This window comes from Parasteatoda tepidariorum, chromosome 8, assembly GCF_043381705.1.
Source record: "Parasteatoda tepidariorum isolate YZ-2023 chromosome 8, CAS_Ptep_4.0, whole genome shotgun sequence".
NCBI classification, from domain to species: Eukaryota; Metazoa; Arthropoda; class Arachnida; order Araneae; family Theridiidae; genus Parasteatoda; species Parasteatoda tepidariorum.
The window spans coordinates 28110278-28131468 of record NC_092211.1 but is presented as its reverse complement, the minus strand read 5'-3'; the positions used below and the strand labels follow the sequence as shown (position 1 = coordinate 28131468).

The 21191-nt window shown below is 29.8% G+C and overlaps 1 protein-coding gene across 2 annotated transcripts in view; it reads left to right on the top strand.

The window, feature by feature from the left end:
• Positions 1 to 21191, top strand: part of LOC107449059 (uro-adherence factor A) — a 67756-nt gene that overhangs the window by 21444 nt on the left and 25121 nt on the right. For both annotated transcript variants that reach the window (XM_016064472.4, XM_016064473.4), the window contains exons 3-8: positions 13197 to 13268; positions 13672 to 13881; positions 13972 to 14213; positions 15587 to 15851; positions 17852 to 18177; positions 19778 to 20229. In XM_016064472.4, coding sequence (XP_015919958.2) covers positions 13197 to 13268; positions 13672 to 13881; positions 13972 to 14213; positions 15587 to 15851; positions 17852 to 18177; positions 19778 to 20229 — 1567 coding nt within the window. The remainder of the gene's footprint in view (positions 1 to 13196; positions 13269 to 13671; positions 13882 to 13971; positions 14214 to 15586; positions 15852 to 17851; positions 18178 to 19777; positions 20230 to 21191) is intronic.

The window sequence follows — 21191 nt, the reverse complement described above, 5'->3', positions numbered from 1 at the left end:
AGACTTAATATTTCAACTTTACACCAGGAACAGTGCCTCTAAGGGTAGAATACATCCGATATCTATAGGTACAGGCTATCAAACTGAAACGGCCATAACGGCCGATTTCTCTGATACATGAGAGAAGGTAGCGAAACTCTAGTCCATACATTTATATAGAGAGACTTTTATTTAAAAAAAATGAAAAAGACTTCGTTTTTTCGCATAAAATTTTTAAAATAATATTTGTTCGAATGAGTTATACATTGTTCGATTACGCTTTTTCTTTTCTTCTTTTTTTTTTTGTCATTTTTAAGGTTTGCAAATGAAACCTTTTAGCTGTGAAATATAATAGTTTTGTACTTCGTATTACTGACAGAATTAAAACAGACTGCAATTTGTTTGATTGAACTAATATAATTGCACCTAGCTGGGGGAAGAATGTAATATGTTTTTTATAAACACTTAAAGGTTATTTTTGTGAGTTAAAAAATAACTTTTAGTTCTAATGTTTGCTACTTTAATATACTATAATAAGAAGTAATCTTTTATTTCAGAAACAAATTCTGTGTTTCGGTATGGAGTTCGGTTCTGAGATTCGGTATAGATTTTATTAGAATAATTTCGTGAATTTTGTAGAACTATGTTTTCCTTAACGTTTAAATCTATTTCGGGAGCCATTGTTTTAACCCTTTTGCACAGATGAGATAACTTTGCCCCATTTATATATTTTTTTCTGAAGCTTTAATTACAAGCAAAAATACATTTTTTTGTTTTTTAATATAATAAACGATTACATTTACATGATTACTTGTTAGATTACATTTGTACAAAAAATTCAAGTTGGAATTGTTTTGGTTTTTTTTTCTTCATTTATATTCAAAATTTTATCAATATTTCATTTTGAAAATTAAAGAAATTTCAATGATGAATAACTATTTTTCTTAATTCTAACTGAATGCAAATTTGAAAAATTATTGTTTTGAAGAGTTTTGTTTACCTTTCATGACGAAAAAGACACCGGTGTTTCATGTGACATTTCATGATCATAAACTAATAAAACTCTGAATATAATATTTTGAACTTATTTTGACCCAAATTAATATAAATTAATGAAAAAAGTAGGAAAAAATTTAATAAAAATTCTACGTCGAAGGGTTAAAACATCTTTTTTAAAATTAAAAAGTCAAATTTTGAATAATGCATACTGAACATAAATTTTTAAATTAAATCAAAGCAGCTTTAATAATTTGGCTACTATCATAAACTATAAAATATTGAGATCATTCATAAATTATAGACTTTTATTCCTGACTCGTTAACTTAAGCTCTATTTCACCACACGTGATGTTAAATTCATTGTAGATTAAGTCACGAAATTTATTATCTAAAAAACATTTTCATGAGCTTGTGAATGACATGGCATCTCTCTCAATCTGTCTTCGATTTTTTCTGGCTGCATTTAATGCCAAAAGGTTTGGCACGAACAACCTTTGATGAAACGATCGTTCCTCGGGTTTTAAGACTTATGGTATTACCGAGACTTAGCAAGCTTATGGAGTTTACTTTTACAGCTTTTTTCCCTACATTAGACAGGACTACGACTTTCTTGCTGAGTCATTCTAGTTTTTAAAAAGTATTCCCATTATATTTAGAATGAAAAATTCGTGAAAGGTGCTCAGTTTGCTCTATTTATAAAAATTGTAAATGAGATGTTTATTTTATTAAACTTTAGTTTTAATTACTTCACTAAATTTTAAATCAAAATTTAAACACTATATTAACTAAAATCAAGCACAGTTGAATTAAAATTTTAACTATATATTGAACTGCGCTAGGAATTTTTTACTGGCTTGATTTAGTTATGAAAAGTATTTACACTATACACTGCTTGATAAGGATTTAGTTATGGAAAGTATTTACCCTATACACTGCTTGATAATTGCTAAGGAACAGCTGACATATTCAAAGTAGCGTTCCCTTAAGCCCCTTAGTTACCGTAAAATCAAGCGCAGAGGGAGTGGTAAAGCAGGACCGGTTATCTGTATGATGGGCAGTGTATACAAGATCTTCATTCATTCGAAAACTCAAGCTGTTAGGTGTTTAACCAATATAGCACCTTATTATGTTGAAATTATTTCTGCGAAATTCAAGGTGGAATTTCAATAATTAAGTGCAAAATATAGGCACGACATTATGTTAGTGCTTACGATCGTGGACGAGCAGTTGGACGATTGGCAGCAGGTTAAGGTGCCACCCCTGTGGCCACAGTAATGGGAGGATCATAAAAAAGTAATTAAAAAAGGTCGCTGAAGCTGGAAATACTATACGAAAAAGCACTGCGGTGGTCGTGGTAGGAACACCATATCTCAAGAGATCCAATATGTATCCCTAGTGTCAAAAAGGAACAGAATTGTCACTTGTATGAAATGCCTTGTATGAAAGTTGCAGACATGGCAACTTCTACCAATACACCGGTTTCTGCCAGAACAAACTCACGGCGATTCATTCAAGTTGGTTTGTATGCACAAAAGTCTGCTCGGTGCACCTGTCTTCAACCATGCCATTGTCGAGAAAGATTACGCTTGTATAAGGAACGTATTGGTTGAGGTCATCAACAGTGTTCCAGACTAATGTTCTGTGACTAATCCCTCTTCTCTGTGACAAGTTATTCTGCACCCCAGTTAGTGTGGAGAAAGAGGGGAACGCGTAATCGGTATGGAACAGGCGTGCTGTTGTGTGCAGACGTCATGCACGATGACAGAATACCGCTTCACATCTTTGAGCAAGGTAGCGCTACATCCCAGTAGTATTGCGGAGAGTTTATTCTGGATCATGTTCATTTTTAGGAGTGGGGTAGGTGCAAACGCATGAAACGGCCTGCATACTCCCCGAACCTTAATCTTATAAAGACTGTCTGATATACCCTTGGCAGGCGAATTTCACAAAGAACAAGCTCTCTCCAAACTGCGTAAGAGCTGATAATCGCTTTGACAGAGAAGAGGTACAATATCCCCTCGAAGACACCCAGATAGTTTAGTGGACAGTGTAAATAACATGCAGAACATTCATAAGTGTCCTAGGAAATTATACATCTTAGTGAGTTACTCATTCCAGATTCATTCTGAAAAGAAGAGCTATTTTTCGTGGCTGTTTGAAATTCGTCTAAGGAGTATATTTTTTTTTATATTTCAGTTTCTTATTTTTCGATGCGACAATATTTATTTTCGATGTAACAACGTTTTACATAGTATAATAAATACACATTGTCTACCACTAAATATATACTTTGTTTCATTTCTTCTATTAATGTCTATTATTAATTATTCTGAAAAATATAGTTGTTGCTTAGCAAGTATTTAGAATTAAAGTCAGTGAAAAGTGTTGTTCATTTCTTATTTATTTCATGAAACTTGAATATTCATTCATTAATCAGCTTCTTTATTTTATTAAATTTGAATCATTCAGTTCAAGAAAATGTTTACTATTTGAAAATAACTGAATTAAAAATCAAGCACAGTTGCTAGGCTTCGTCACATATTAGATTTGCTAACCCGGATCTGGTGCCGAAAATTCCAATAATTAAATCAAACCAAATAGTAAACAACCAAACTAACTAATAAAAGCAGTTATTAACGAAAATAGAGTTTCAGAGGAAAAATTGAATTTGGTATAGTTTTTCATCTGAAGCTCTCATATTTACATAAAGAAAAAAATTACCGTAAGTTTCAAATTCAAGCGTCATCCGCATCGGTGTAAGACAAGGTTAGAAAAAATGCGACAAGTGATTGTAAATTTAAAAATATTTATCAAACACTGTTTAAATAAAATGAACAATCAAAAGAATCAAAATGGTAAGATTTCCTTGTCAATGAAAAAACTTCACTAATTGAAGACAAGCTATGAGACCTCAAATCAAGGTGTTCATTCTAACGTGAGTGAGGCAAACAGTATAAATTATAAAAAGAAAAAAAAAGTTTTCAACAAGAGAAAAAGGAGAAAAAATACAGCCTAATATCGATAACTACCAAATCAACATCCTCATTAGTGAAACAAGATTGATCAGATGATCTCGTTGTGAAGAATTTTTCATATAAGGCTAAAAGAACTTTGAATTTACACCCAAGTTCCCAACAATGAGCATCTATAGATGATTTATCAAATTTTTAATGACGAACGTATCTGTCGTTTTACTTTTATCTAAATTTTTTAGCAAGTCCAGTTTGTCCATTGTAGAAAACGTTGCTTTTGGCCAGGGGCGAGGTAAATGCCTCAGTGGTTATGAAAGCTGATAGGATTTTCAAGGGACTTAAATTTAATTTTAATTGCAAGACTGGAAGTGATACTAAAAACAAAACGGAAAAATTATGTAGCAAACGGAGGATTGATTTTTTCATACACTTTCTTGCAACTTCTGTAAACTTACAATATACCATTAACTTCACCTTACCTCAATATTGTTTTAAGGGAACAAAAAAAAAACTTTTTTCATATTTTCTAGTTGCTGTATATGAAAATTTTAAAATAATATATAGACCTAAATAACTTTCTGTTAAATTTTAGAGCTTTAATTTTTGAAGGTTTTGGGGATAGTAGATACATTGAAATTGAATATATTCATTATCATTGCTTTTGAACATTAAAACTATACATTATCAAAATCATATCAATAATTTATATGTGGGATATTTCCTTTTTCTTCAAAAGAGTGCAGAAAATGCATGAATATAGGGCTTAATTTGAAAACCTACTTTCATTATTAAGAAATGCCGACCGGTCTGCGTAGGGGGCAGGGAACTTCCCTTGCATCAGAAAGGTCCTGGGTTCAAATCCCGGGAAAGGCATGGATGCTTCTTTCTCTCTCTGTGTGTTCTATGTCCTTTCTCCTTTGTGTGTGGATGTGTGTAAATGTGACCCGCCCTGTAAACGGGTTGTGGTTGTGTGAATGGCGTGGGCCATAGATGGCGCCACTGAAAAACAGGAACAATCGTACCCCCACTGCCTAAACAGTCATACGACAGAAAAAAATTATTAAGAAATGGAGCCGTTATCAAACAAAATAATTTAGTATTTATTATGACAAGTACTTTAGGACAAGAAGAATCACTACCACTGTGTTGTTTAGACGTCAACAAGTCCTAGTGAAGGGCTGGAATTCGATTCCCATTGGCAGGATAAGATACATGTATACCAGCTTGTCTGGTAAGAAAAAGGGGATCAGTGTGTATGTCATGAAATGGAGCCTTAACCACCATGACCACCCTGGCCTACAATGGGTTGTAGCGTGAATGACAAACTTCATGAAAAGCACTATGCAAAATTAATTTATGTATGTTAAGTGTGAATACTTGGTCAATACATACTTACGTTACATTAAATTTGATGACTTTCTTTCATTGTAGAATGAAATAGAAAAAAAAGCTAGCCACTTTTTGAATATTGTAAATGGAAGAAGATACTACATTAAAAATGTACTCACTGTCAGAAGCTTTTTCGAACGCGCTGAACCTCAGTCTGGTTCAAAATAACTCTATCCTTACTGTAATGTAAAGTTTGAACCATGTTATCGTACTTCTTCTTCGATTTGACTAAAAAATACTATGGTTTTAAGTGAATGTTCAGTTTTAAGCAAAAGCAGTAAAATTGCATTGTATTATATGTTCAAGGAGCTTATAATGGGGATCAATGTTGAACCAATTTTACAAATATTGTATAGCTCCTATTTAATAAAATATCTTAGAATATCTTGCGATAACTGTTTGGAAAATATTTTTAGGAGCAGTCCATAAATGACGCGCTTTTTCTTTTCAGTATTTTTTAACCTTTTCCCTTCATTTGTCACACAGTATCATACTTCACCAAAACCTCTACCACCTAGTCACATGTCCCTTTATATTACCTGAATGTATATAAAAAATATTCAATCTGCTGATTTTAAATATTTTAATTGTAACCAAAATGTGCGATGCATTTTTTGTTGCTCTTTGTCACAAACTGTCTCAATTGCTTAAGCCTCCTCTCCTCCCTCCAAACAGGACAAATAACATTTGTGGACAGTCCCAAACTCCGAAATCTATTTCTAAATTATTTAAATTACCAAATTGGATTTAAAGCAACTCATTAACTTTATGAAACCAATTTCGAAAAAGATGTTTTTGTTACAATGATGTTTGACAATGACGTGACAAAACATTCTTGACAATAACATTGTCAAAAACGTGATACCAAGTTTTACTATGATACGTTACATGCTGTATTTTGCAATCACACTGTATAATTTGTTGCCTACTCGAATTCAGAAATAAATAAATAAAATGAAGACTTTGAAAAATAGGGAAGAAATAAAAGAAAAAAATGCAATATTAGATGAGAAATATATATATAAATTTTATGAAACTCCATCCTTAACATTTCTTTAAATCCGTCATTGACTAACACTGTTGAGCATTTTTTTAAATATGTTAACTGATCAAATCAATGAGAAAAATAATCATTTGTAATGAAGAAAAAGATATCGCTTTAAGATATAAATTAAATCTTTATTTACATGTATGAATATGGAAAAATAACATTTATAACAACAACAAAAAAAGATTTCGTAATAAGATATATATTAAGATATATATAAGATATATATAAGATAAATCTTTATGCAAAAATATGAATGAAGAAAAATAACATTTATCGCAAAGAAAAAGATATTGTTTTGAGATATAAACTAAATCTTTATTTATAAGTATGAACGAGGGAAAATAACACTTATTAAAAAGAAACCAGACTTTGTTTCAAGATTTGTGTTAAATCTTAATTTAAAAATACGAATGTGGAAAAATAACACCTATAATGAAGAAAAAAATATTGTGTTTCAAAATATAAATTAATTCTTCATTTAAAAGTATAAACGTGCAAAAATAGCATTTATAACAGAAAAAGATATTGTTTTCTGATATGTATTGAATCTTTATTTAAAAATATGAATAAGAAAAATAACATTCATAACAAAAAAAGTTATTGTTTTCTGATATGTTTTAAATCTTTATTTAAAAATATGAATAAGGAAAAATAACATTTATAACAAAAAAAAGATATTATTTTAAGATATAAATTAAATCTTCATTTAAAAATAAATATTTTTGATATATTCGCAAAACAGCTATTTATAATATTCTTTAAGGCTCCAAAGTAACTCGAAATTCCTTAGAAATCCCCTTTATGCGACTCTAAAATTTTATCACCGAGGAAATCCCATTTACGCAAATGCCAGGAAATTTCAGACTCCAGGCCTTTTCTAGATGCCGCCAAGGAACGAAATTAAACTTTCAGTAGCTTCTTTTTTAACTTTTAATTGCTGAAAAAGTTAGGTTCTTTTCTCACTTCACCTGAGGGCCTAAAATTAAAAACGTCCTCCCTTCATAATTTAAAGTCGTAAACTTTGGGGCAAAATACGACAACAAATCATGAAGGGTTTTTGAGCTACACATTAGTTGCAAGTTATTTAGGGGTAGAATGAGAAGGGGGGGGGAGGCTCTTTTGAAGTGTCGCCAAATTTTTTTTTTCTTCGCCAGAAATTCAAAGGCGTATTTTATCTCCAGTGAATGATTTGAGAGTCAAAACATGCAGGTGAGAATAAAATGAGGTGAGGTTACCTCTTAAATGGTTTTCTGGGATGATAAACAAAAGAGATTGATGATAAAAATAACATTCGTCAAAAAAAAATTTAACAAGCAAATAAAGGATTCGAAAACTAAATGCTCACAATCAGGTTTCTAGAGAGATTTTTTTTTCTCCAGAATTTATTTAAAGATATATAATGACTTAATATTTTCTTTTTCTGAAGCTATAAAAAAATTTTATTGATATTTTCTTTTGACTTTATATATTATACAATTTTTCTGTTTACTTGTTTTGAATTATATTTTTTTAAAAATATATGTATAATTTTTTTTTTCGAGAGCATAACTGACTTTTGTTCGTTGCGATTAACATATTGATGAAATGTTCTTACATAAAACTACGGTAGTTGTATATTCGCTGCAAGAACTGCACCGATATCCAACTTACCCTGGATTACATTCTCGAGTGCCCAGCCCTTACCCCATATGTTTTACAACTGGGTATGGTGCCACTGGCTTCAGAACTTCATGAGATCCTCTACAGCAATGATGTATTGGAGCTTGCGGATGCAGTTTTGAAGGCACACGAGGCNATCAGGGATGTTTCCCAGACCGTCGCCAATAGCCCATTGTGCAGCTCTAGTGCGACGTAAATTAACAACAACGATAAAGAAAAAAAAGTTGCATAGTTTTCAAAAAAAAATCGGAGTGTGCTTCCGCTAATGATTATAGCCTCATTATATACGGGAAATAAAGTAGTAGATTTCCGTTAGTTTACTTACAATCGAACAAACGCTGTTTTCGTGCACGGAATAGTTGTAAAAAGAGGACTTTTACTCCCAAAAATCCAGACATGCTCTAAAGAGTAGAGGCTACCTCCTTGATGATAGAAAAACTTTGTAAGGATAACTACCAACGAGAAATCCAATCCTTTATAGTCCGAACGTTGTGATATCCATCTAATTTTCCCCACTCCTCAATTTTGCAGAGATTAGTAGTATGAAGGTTGTGACTTCTTTCTGACTTTCCCCCTCTGCGCAGTTTTTTTGTTCCTTCGCATTACTAAAGTGATCCGTGCGAGGACCTTCCCCCTTCTAGGAGGTATTGGATGAGGTCTAGAGATCTAGTTTAATAAGCCACCAGTCAAATGTTTTCACTTTTAAGAAAATCATCAACCAACTGAACTGTATGTGGCAAACAATCAAGACCAACAGCACCCCTCAAAAAAATGGTACTTGCGGCTGCTTGCTATTACGCCTAATCAAGACGAAATTCCTCAGTACGAGAGAAATAAACTCTTTTTTCTTTTTTTAATGGAATTTAAAAGAGATTATTAATTTTCTTAAAAGAAATTATTGTATCTGTATCGAAATTGTAAGTGTATAGAATGGTGTATAACATGGTACTCTTCTCTGTAGTCATGCCTATACATTCCGTCATGACTACATGCCTACTACACAGTAGAGTCAATACTACATGCCTACACATGTAGTCATGCCTATACTGCTAGAGGGGATTCGATGTTATGAACTCAACGAAAACAAAATTTAAATACCAAATGTATTTAAAATTTAAATAATATAATATCTGCTTACATAAACGAGCCCGATTGTATAACTTGAAGAAGGAATTTGATGTGTGCGTTTATAAGAAAGGCAGCTGAACACTGAAAAAATAAGTACTTTTTAAATTTCAATCATTATTTGTATTTGTAACTTAATTTTTTTTTATAGATATATATATTTTTTTTATTTATTGAACTCACTAATATATAACACCGCTAAATGTTACGATAGGAGATTAATTTTCTTTCCTTTCTTGATATATATATATATATATATATGCTGATTATTTTAAGCACAAATAAAATATAAAGGAAAACAAAAATTACACGTCTATAAAAAATTTTAAGTAAACTATTACCGCAATTTTAGGCATATTTTTTTGTTAATATTTTTCCTTTAGTCAAACATATTCAAATAGTCTATTTCAAACCCTCAAATGCTATCGTGAAATGTAATAAGCATACAATGGCAAATATTCGTCATTTAAAATTCTATATTGAAGAAAATATTAAGTGATTTTTTGAAAGTACTAAACTTAACATGCTGTGGTCAACTGCTGTTATAAAATAGTCATTTTTCCCGAAAACTCCACAAATAAGCTGGTTATCTATTTAAGAAAAGTTACGTTTCTCTACTTCTAAAGATAATATTTAAATACACTAAAATATCATTTAAAATATTTTTATTTCACTTCAGTTATTTGAAATATTAAATACCATTCTCTGAAATATAAAACTCTGAAAATAACTTATTTCTTATAAACCACAACTTTTATTGTACTTATAGGAAAAAGAAATGAAGAATTCTGGTAATTTAACTTTTTCATAANTAAGTTTGGTTGCTGCTTTCTTTTATTTCATGCTCTTTTTCAAAAGAAAATTTTTTGCGATATCGACACATATAAGGAAAAAAATATTTTTTAGGAAAATTATTCTTTGTTCAGAAATATCGCATCAAATTATACCAATAGATGTGTCTTGAAGAAGACTATTGGTTTATTCCCATTTATAGTTTTCTCTTTACATTATTTTATTTTATTATTTGTGTTTCGATACATAAATACTTATATATATATAGATAGATAGATATGCTGATTATTTTAAGCACGAATAAAATATAAAAGAAAACAAAAAATATACGTCCATAAATTTTTTAAGTAAACTATTACTTCAATTTTAGGAATATTTTTTTGTTAATTTTTTTCCTTTAGTCAAACATATTCAAATATTCTATTTCAAACTCTCAAATGCTATCTTGAAATGTAATAAACATATAATGGCAAATATTCGCCATTTAAAATTCTAGATTAAAGAAAATATTAAGTGATGTTTTTGAAAGTACTAAACTTAACATGCTGTGTTCAACTGCTGTTATAAAATAGTCATTTATTCCGAAAAATCCACAAATAAGCTGGTTATCTATTTAAGAAAAGTTACATTTCTCTACTTCTAAGGCTAATATTTAAATGCACTAAAATATCTTTTAAAATATTTTTATTTCACTTCAGTTATTTGAAATATTAAATACCATTCTCTGAAATATAATACTCTGAAAATAACTTATTTCTTATAAGCCACAACTTTTATTGTACTTATAGGAAAAAGAAATGAAGAATTCTGGTAATTTAACTTTTTCATAAATAGCAGCCAAATATAATAAAATATTCTGAAATAACTCTATGAAAAGTTTAGATTGCAAATCGAGCTCTATACCTTCCTATTGCGAATCAAAAACTCTTTGAAAAAAGCGGAAAGTATTAAACTAGCTTCGTTAAAATATCTTTTATTCAACCCAAAAACTTTTTTCTCCGAACTATTTATTCGATAAGAGATTTTATTTAAGTTCTTTAATGCATTTTCTGTGGTTTATAAAGAAATTTTCTGAAACTCGAGATTCTTTATTTCGAACTCGTTTTTTTTTTTTTCAAAAAAATGAAAATAATATTGTATGGAAAAAAAATTTAAGATATAGAATTGAATGGATTTGAAATGTATTTGGCTATTTGAATTTTGCGTTATCTTTATTTTAGGTTATTTGTATAAAAATATTATTATATGCCATCTCCAAAATGTCTGCACCTTTTCTGTTAGTTTATATTAAGTTTTTTTTTTTAATGAAACGAAATTAAAGCACCCACTCTAAGAAATGTCCATGAAATTCAGAGAGTTGGTCATTAATTTATACGCCCAGCTCCCTTATATGAGTCAAAACCTAGTACCCGTTATTATAACAAAATTAGTAGAACTAACTATAAGTTTATACTGCTATTCTATAAAGCTCCCTACTTGAAGTTTGTGTATAACCTTTTCCCTAGTAGTTACAGCATCTAGTTATGAACCCAAAGGTGATGGAAAAAAAAATAATTTTTTCTCACATTCTCTACATTTATGAATATTCTTTCTCATTCTTCGACAGTTGAAAGTTCTGTACATTTTCAGCTCGTTTCATTTTTTGTCTTGATTAGACACACAAAACGCCTCAGTCACAAACAACATCAAGTTCCGAACTAGAGATACTTTTTATGAGCATCAAACTTTAGTTTACGATCATTGACCATATAATTTACGAAAAGGTATACGGGCAGATATGTATTATGGTTTTGATAGTGTTTCAGGGCACAAATTTATTTTTACGGTCACTGAGTTTAACACTTTTTCCAGTCACTGAACGCTAACTAGCCGTAAAATTCATTACAGATAGTTACAGATACAGATAGTTAAAATTCTACTTCTTAAATGTTAGTTATCCAAATTCTACATTCTAACTTCCACAAAAAAATTATTTTTTACAGTAAAAAAATTACGAGTGAAAAAGGGTTAACTTGATGTAAGCCAACATGATATAAAGGTTAACTTGATGTGAGCTGATAAATGTAAAGATGTCGCACACGCAAACATTCCGTAGTTTCGTTTCTGTCTTGAAAAACCATCTCCAGTAGTGAAAATAAAACATGGAGTATATAAAGAAAAATTATTAAAGTTACAACAGTTAATTAAAAGGATTAACCAATAGTAAAATAGAGGGGAGGAGGACAAACTTGAACAAGATTACCAGACATAATTGATCAACTTGAGTCGAAGATCGTAGATAATAATCAGGTCTTGTTTAGTACGTAAATAGCTAAGAAACATTTATAAGAGGAAAACACAGAAATTTAAAGTGAGTAGATGATTCAAATCTCTTTTCTTTTGTTTTTGTCCAGTTCAATCTTGTCTCCTTTACCCTTTTTTTTCTTATCTAGTAACTCGTTTGTAATTTTCGTCTGTGCATATCTTTCATTCTGTGTGTCGACACAGAAGATGGTTCTTCATTATTCCAAACTGCAGTAAATATTTTTATGCGACATTATTTGTGCTCTCTACACCTGGCTTAGTATTATTAAAAATAATTCATGTATTTAATTTTCTAATTTGAGTAAAATTTACAAATGATCAATCAGGGCCAGGATAGTCTGGTTGGTAGGGCAATGGGCTCATGTCCGAGAGATCTTGGGTTCAATCCCCGTGGTCCGAAGACTCCCCTTGTGGTAAATGGTGAGTGATGCACGCTAAATCTGTCGAGTCGCAAAGTCCTCCATGTTTCCATAATAAGTCAACACCTTAGGGGGTATTGATCCATGAGTTTCCTTGTCTTTTGGATTGGTTCAAAATTACAAGGCTGCGGAGTTTAACATTAGTAGTCGTAAACCCAAAATTGGGTCAGCTGTTCAACGACGGATATATATAAAAAAATAATCAATCAATTTTGATATTGTTTGTAAATGCTTTTAAAACTAACTTTTGACATACATTAACATAAACTTAAACATTAACATCAACTTAAACATCAACAACATTTTTTTTAAAAAAAGATTTCGCGTACGCCATTGAATGAAACAAAAACAGAAACCCATTTATAACAAGAAAAAAGAAGAATTCATTTTTAAAAATAAAAGTGAAAGGTTGATGAAATTATAAAATTTTTAGGTATTCTTACTTTGAATAAATAATTAAATTTTCTTTCATTGAATTTCAATTAATTCTTTTCATGAATGTTTCAGCAAAGAAGTCTGGTACTTTAGACGCAAAAACAGCACAAGCAGCTTTGGAATCATTTGAAAAGGAAGAAATAGGTATGATTTTTGTCAATTCCTCTATGTAATACTCTTTAGTACCCGGTGCAGTATTTATACGCATCTTTGTGTATTACCTCATATTTTTAACTGATTGTTACCTGATATAATTTTGATGAGTTTTATTGGCCGTTATTAATTTATTTCTACATAAATAAAATTCTACTTTGTTGCTGTGAAATTTAAGAAAAGTAATTTATATATTATATTTATGTTAAAACTTTCTGAGAATTTAATTTGATCGGGAAACTTGAAACTTCATAACTTCAGATGCAGTCCCAAATCTCATGTAACTAAAAGAGTTTAAAAAAATTATTGCATTTTACTACCTTAAGAAGCTATAACCATTTTTACTTTATTACCTCACTTAAAAAAATTTGTACTAATATATTTTTCTCACTAGCGAAGAAATCACCGAAATCACCATGGGGCAAAATGAAAACAATGATTCAAATTCGCCGTGATCATCGCCAACCTAAAAGTGAGAGTAGTAGTAGTTCCCCTCGGGATGCTAAAAATGGCAAACAAACCATTTTACCACCAGAGTCAACATGTGGCCATTCACCAAACAGACGGCAACGGTCAAGCCACCGTCCATCTTATCAAGAAACAGGTATTTAGGTTTTTCAACATTTAAGTCCTTCCAAATTCAGCAATAGTGTCAAACATTTGTTACGTTAACCATTCTTTTTATTGCCTTTAGCAACTGAAAATGATTTTTCCGCCCACACTGGCCAGTGCAATGGTCGGAACCACCAGAGGCTGGACCCTGGGTTTTCCGAACAGCAGCACCGACATCGTCAAAAATCTCCACAAAAGCACAACTATAGAAAATCGTCAGCCCCTCACCTAGAATCAGAAAGTAAAGTAAAAATCGAGAAAGATTTGCTCAAAAATCAACGAGAAAATATTGAAATCCTCCCTGATAATAAGGTTACTAGAGAAGTAAGAAAACTAAATAAAATATAACTTGACAAGAAACTTCATTAGCTTCCAAAAACATGAAGAGGGTAAAGTCGAAACGTTGGAAGCGTTCAAAGAAAGGTGCCCATTCTCGTAATAAAAGTGATTCGTAACATAAAACATAAAGTTGCCCCGAAAAATGATAAAAAGGTGAAAACAAAACAAGAAAAACTGCAATAAAGCCCAGTATTTTCTCTTTTTTTTCACTTTTTGTTAGCAACTTTAGGTTTTAAATTTCAAATTACTTTCTATTCCTTTATTCACGTCTTGAGATTGTGCGCCTATTTTTGACCACTTGAAAAATCTCGACTTTTATTACCATTTCCATCTTTAATTTTGAAGCTACTGAAGTTTTTTGTTATTTAATATATCTTTTTCGCTTCAGTTTCTTGAGATTATTTATACATAAAATATTGTTTACAATTGAAAAGATAGAAGTTTAAACGTTAGTATTGCTGGGTTTTATTTATATCATAAAATAAATAAAAGTCCAATTTTACAGGGAAATCAATATTGAGGAAGAAATGCTTAATTAATTCGTTAAGAAATTCCGATAAAGCAGTAATGTACAACGGTTGTCGGTGCTTTGTTTCTCATTTAGGATGTTTAAAAAATTCCTTTAAATTGAATCCATTCGTGCGAAGTATTTTCTTAAAGCAATGGTTCTCTTTTTTTCGAAAAATAAAGTTGTAACACAAGTGTTTAGTTATTGGGATTTATTTTTAGAAATAAAATAGTTCAGTCTACCATAATATATTAATGATATGAATATTTATATTCGGATCTTTTTTTCAAGGCTAAAGGTGCAGATAATGGAAAGTAATAACTAATTAGTGTTGCTACCTTTTCACATTTCTATTTATTAGGTATTTTTCATAGATGGACAATTTTTTATGGCTGGACATGAGAGAGTAACTAATTTACTTAGAAGTTTCAGAAACACTATTTAAATTTTAATTTTGCAGAAATTGTGGTTCAAATTACCGCATAAAAATACACTTAAACTATCGTGTAACTCTTGATTGGAATTAAAATGTAAATCCATGCAAATTTATATCGTATTTTATATAATTATACTTAAATTAGAAGTCTCGTCTTTCACTATCTAACTGCATTCTAAAATAACTGTTTCAAAAGTTTGAAAACAACATGAGTAATTGAAATTTTTTTTTTTTTTACTATGACGGCTGTTCTTTTGCGAACTAAAAATAAATCAACACTACTGGAAACTAGATATTGATTGAAACTAGGAAAATTTCTTTTATTGTTTACTAAATAATCAGTTTCCACCAAAAAAGTTTTCCGTTTGATTGTATTTCCCATTTTTTAACTTTAAAAAAAAATTGTGTTTTCAGAATGGAAAAAGGAAAAAAAACAAACCTCGCCCTTTACCCCTAGAATATTCAGAGGAAATCACCTGTCACTCACCTATCAATGATGAGGATAGAGAAGAGGCAAGGAGATTAGGTATGTCCCCTTCAACTCACAGAAAGTGGATGTGGTCAAGAGTTAAGGATGTCCTTAAAGGCAAACGCGAAGATGGAGAGCCAATGTCTGCATCAGCTCCTTCCAGTCCAGCATCGGTTGAAGTTTCAAATTTTCCATTTGATGAGGAAAAACGTAAGGCGAATTTATGCAAATAATGGTGTTGAAATTACTAGAAAAAGTCTAAAAATTTTTTTTTACTTTAACATGTCTCCTTTTTTTCTCATTTTTCTTTTCAATCCCTTCGGCAAATTGATCTTTGCTACATTTTTCTCCTCTTTAATTATTCATGTTTGACGCTAGAAAGACTGAAATACCTATATTTCCCAAAAGCAGTCAAAATGACTGCATTGTGAAAGAATAACTAATGCATAAAGAAATTTGTTTAAAATTAATTTTTAATATTTTTGATATTATTTTCAATTATATAACAAGTTATTAGTAAATATTAACAATAAAAAAAATTATATGTTGTACAAAAAGTCACGAAATTCTAAGAAATTGAGTCATCATTGTTTTTCTAATTGAAATTAAAAAGCAGTCAAAATTACTTCCTTGGGCAATCTAGTGTTATTCGTCATGAAAATCGTTTATGCATGCTGATTGCATTTTGAGAGAAGTTAATTTGGTTTCATTCTCAAGGTCGTTTCTAAAGTTTATTGATTAAATAACCTGCTTTGTACTTTAAAGTAGCTCAAAGTCTGCAATTTTTCCATTTAATTCATTCCTCCTATTGAAAATAATATAAATAGTGTAAGGCCAAATAAATTTTTCGACTACAAGAAAAACACTCGCGTATTTTTTCATTTAATGGTTATGTAGTTTATTGTTCATAACTATGGTTGTCAATAAGAAAAAATTGGGTTTAATACAATGAATTTATAGCACACCTACAATTGTGAGGCTGAGATAAATAAAAAATGATAAAAATATTAAAATATTTCATGTATGCCAATTACTAGAGAGGGTGTAAATTAAATTTTCATATAATCATATGTAGTTACTCGATTTAAATATTATATGAGCATAATAGTATAATTATTTTGACTAGAACTTTTTTAAGCTACTAATTAGGTCATTGATGTCATTTAAGTTTTTGCTGTAAACAAAAATAAGGCTAAACTCTAAGTTGCAAAACTTATATTCTAACAGTTGACGAATATTTTTGTGTAATTTTCTTTTATTTACAGTATTTTTTCATTCCAGTATTTCTTACTCATCTTTAGCTGTATCTATCAAACTGAACCTCGATTCAGAATTTATTTTATTTAAAATGGCTTTTATGATTTTAATCATACAATTTGTTATTCATCACCTTTAGCTAAATTTAAAGTAACAGAACTTAGATTAAGATTCTTTTTATATAACAAATATTTCTCACACTTTTTAATCACAGTATTAGTTATTCAGCTGAATCTTTAACGATAGCATATGTTATTTAATTTAGCTGAATCTAAAATTTTGGAGAATTGAACTACGATTCAGATTTTTTTTCTTTAATCAAAGCATTTGTTATTTATTTTTAGCTGAATCTAAGCAATTAAGGAATTGAACTACGATTCATAATTTCTTTTTATTTAACCAATATCATTCATTTCTTTAGTCAAAACACTTATTATTTATATTCAAATGAATCTAAAAAATTAAAGAATCGAATTTCGATTCAGAATTTCTTTTTATTTAACCAATATCATTCATTTCTTTAGTCAATACATTTGTTATTTATATTCAACTGAATCTGAAAAATTAAAGAGTTGATTCAGAATTTTCTTTTTTTAACTAATATCATTAATTTCTTTAGTCAAAACATTCGTTATTTATATTCAGCTGAATGTAAGGAATTAAAGAACTGAACTTCGATTCAGAATTCCCTTTTTTTTAATCAATATCATTCATTTCTTTAGTCAAAGCATTTGTTATTTATATTCAGCTGAATGTAAGGAATTAAAGAACTGAACTTCGATATAGAATTTCCCTTTTTCAGCCAATATCATTCATTTCTTTAGTCAAAGTATTTGTTATTTATAATCAGCTGAATCTGGAAAACTAAAGAATTGAACTTCGATTCAGAATTTCTTTATATTTAACCAATATCATTCATTTCTTTAATCAAAGCATTTGTTATTTATATTTAGCTGAATCTAAAGAACTGAACTTGGATTCCGAATTTCGTAATCAAAGATCGGAAAGTGAAAGCACAAATCCAGTGCTGCTGCCCAATTCAAATCCTTCCGCAACGGTTACAGAACTGCTTCGAGAACTTCAACAAAATTTGAGTGATGATTTCAATAAGAAGTTAGAAGAGTGGCAACGATGCCGTGACGAAGGAATTCACAAATCTCCTGTTCTGGAAGTCGAAAGAAAAGACTCCTTTGGTCGAATGAGGAAAATCAGTAAACCTGAAAAGAAAATGTCTACTGGCGAGAAACTATCCAAAACTGGCCATCAGATACCTAAAAAGGTGATTAACATAAATTTAATATTGCATGCATATATGACGCATTTTTATTTTCAAATCCAACTCAATAAAAGTTTTAAGAACTTTACAGGAAAAATAAATAATGAATGACAAATCTTTTACAGTCATTTAAATTTTGGGTTAGATTTTGTTCCTTTTAAAAAATACTTTTTTTTCTATAATTTTCTTAAAAATACGAAATAATTTTTTTTTAAATCTTTGAGGGTAAAAGAATACAAATAATAATAAGAATTAATTAACAGAAAACGGTTTTAATCTATTTAATTCAACAGAAAAAGGGGATGCCCATCGAATTTTGTTGCTAAATTAGTATTTTTCAAATGAAAATAACTAAATATGAAAACTTCTAGTTTCTTTCGAATTTTCCGCAATTTTTAGTTCTATATTATTTTTTCTAATATGTTAAAATAGCAATAAATCTAAATTTGGAAAATTTTTAAAAGCAACTTTTGAAAATTGGAACTCCTCCATTTTATTAAAAAATATGCATAAACAAAAAGATATACAAACCTTAAACCCTCATTTGGCAATAAATACAATCCCAATACAATCATCATTTGCTTTACCATAAATTGATTAAATATCGGCCATAATAACGAAAAAAATCTATTTTGGGAAAGCGTTTTTCTGTTGTGAAAGTAATTAATATCATACTAAAAGGATACTTGTAAAGCAATTATATAGGATAAATTCATTTGCATAGCTGAAACTAACATTATTTACTTATCTATAATTTTTCCGCTTATCTTCAGTATTTGAATGAGATAAACAATAACGCATTCAAAATATTTTTATGTTACAGAATTTAACGAACATTATTTATTAAATTAATAAAATAAAACAATTTCAAAAACGTTTATCGTGTAGAATTTGAAGATCTTCAGTTACAGAATCAAAAATATAATAACTCATAAAAAATATTTTTATATAACAGTACCTGAGAAACTCCAGACAAAAATAAAATAAAAAGTATTGTATAGAAAAAATTTTGTTTTATTATTACAGAATTTATGGATCACTGTAAAAATTCCGGATCAAATCACTGAATGAAGCACCGGCAGTTTGAGTACATCGTTCGTAAAATATCTTCTACAGTCAAGTCCCTTTTTGCTGTAAAATTTATGCCCTAATTTTTTCAGAAATATATTTTCAACTACAGTGATTCAGTTATTTTACAGTAATTATTACTATAAAAATTATTATACCATAATTTTTACAATAATATTTACTTAATTAGAGTTATTCAGTGATTTTACGATATTTATTACTATAAAAGTTCTTATACCGTAATGTTTACAGTAATATTTATTTAATTAGAGTGATTCAGTGATTTTGCGATAATTATTAATCTAAAAATTCTGAGATTTTTTGTTCCGTAACATGTTCCGGTAAAAATTAAATTTACCTTAAGAAGTGCCGGAACTTCTCACCGTAATTTCATCTCGAATTTTTTACAGTATAGATGTAAAATCAAAATCAATAAAGTGCTCAAAATATTTTACGTAATAAGTTTTGAAGTTTAAAAGTTTTTCGTTATGAAGTCACAATTCAACAACTCATACGAAATAATTTCATGTTACAGGATTTAAGTTGGTTAGAAAAAGAACAACAGAAAATCGAAAGAGAAATCATCAGACTTACAAAAGAAAAACAAAAATTCGAAAAACGAGCGATTCGGTTGAAACAATTAAAAGAAGCCATGACAGATGGCCAAAGAAAGGAAGTTCTGGTGAAAACATCAGCTGGCGAGTTTCGTTTCGAAGGAATATCAGATGCCTTCACTAAAAAACTTTACGAATGGGAAACTAAAAAAGGAGTTAATCCAGAATTGTCTACAATAGCTTTACTTGATGAATCTTTGAAGCCACCAGTAGAGACCGTAATAACAGCCGCAGGATCAAGTTCTGTTGGTTCAAACTCGACGAGGACCTCTCCGGAACCTCCCAAAAACTGCTATCAAGTTTCCAGAGCAAGTTCCGAACCAGATTTATCAGCAACCCAGAAAGATTCTAGCCCCAATAACCAAACCGCAAGGTAAATATATTTATTAGAAGCCTCTCCCGTTTGTCCTTTTAATTAACGTTGATTTTTCATGCGAAGTTATTATTATACTCAATGGATAAAAAACATCAAAACCAGTTCAACTGCCGAATGAAACTAAAAAGTATTTCTAATTACATCTGTACACCTTCTCCCAGTTTCTTTCCACAATAAAATAGAATTTAATGTTTTTAATTTCTTCTTCCTCATCATTGTGTGCGTCTTAAAGCTTTAACAATAGTTTTAATTTATTTTCAAACATAACTGTGATGCTTTTTCAAATAAGGTAAAGTATAGACCAAAAACATGATCATGATTGCTGCAAAATATTTTTCATTTCAAAATGCATTGTTTAATAGTTTGAAACATTTTAAGCATAAAGTTCTGAAATCATAATGGTAACTGGATGCCAGCAAGCAGCGTCATCGTGGGAAAATCGTGGCATTGTTTAACGTAATAATAACCAAGCCTAATTGCTCTAACATTAACCGGTTAAGTACAACCACGTGATCAGGCCCAACCATGTAAATTACATCAAATGGTCGGACCTAATCATGTGTTCTTCTTCTCAACTTTCAAGTACCCAATTGAAAGAGAATCTAGTAACACTCTTAATTATTTGTAGCAATTTGCTACCATTTTTTGTAGCAATTATAAACAAGTAAATCATTACGAGAAATCCCACTTTACTTTTTTTAAATTAAAGAATCCCTTTTACACCACTCCTTAAAAATTTTGGTGGAAATTTAAGTAAATTGCAAGATAGAATAACTGATAAATAATAAAGTTTTTTTTTTCTTTTTAAAACAAAATTATTTATCATTCCCTTTCTTAACCCCAATCCAGACCATAAAGTTAATCTTATTAATGCTTAGAAAACAACTAAAAAATGTTTTAAACTTTTGACGATAGTAATCTATTTGATAAAGAATCTATAATTTGAGAGTATTAGAGTT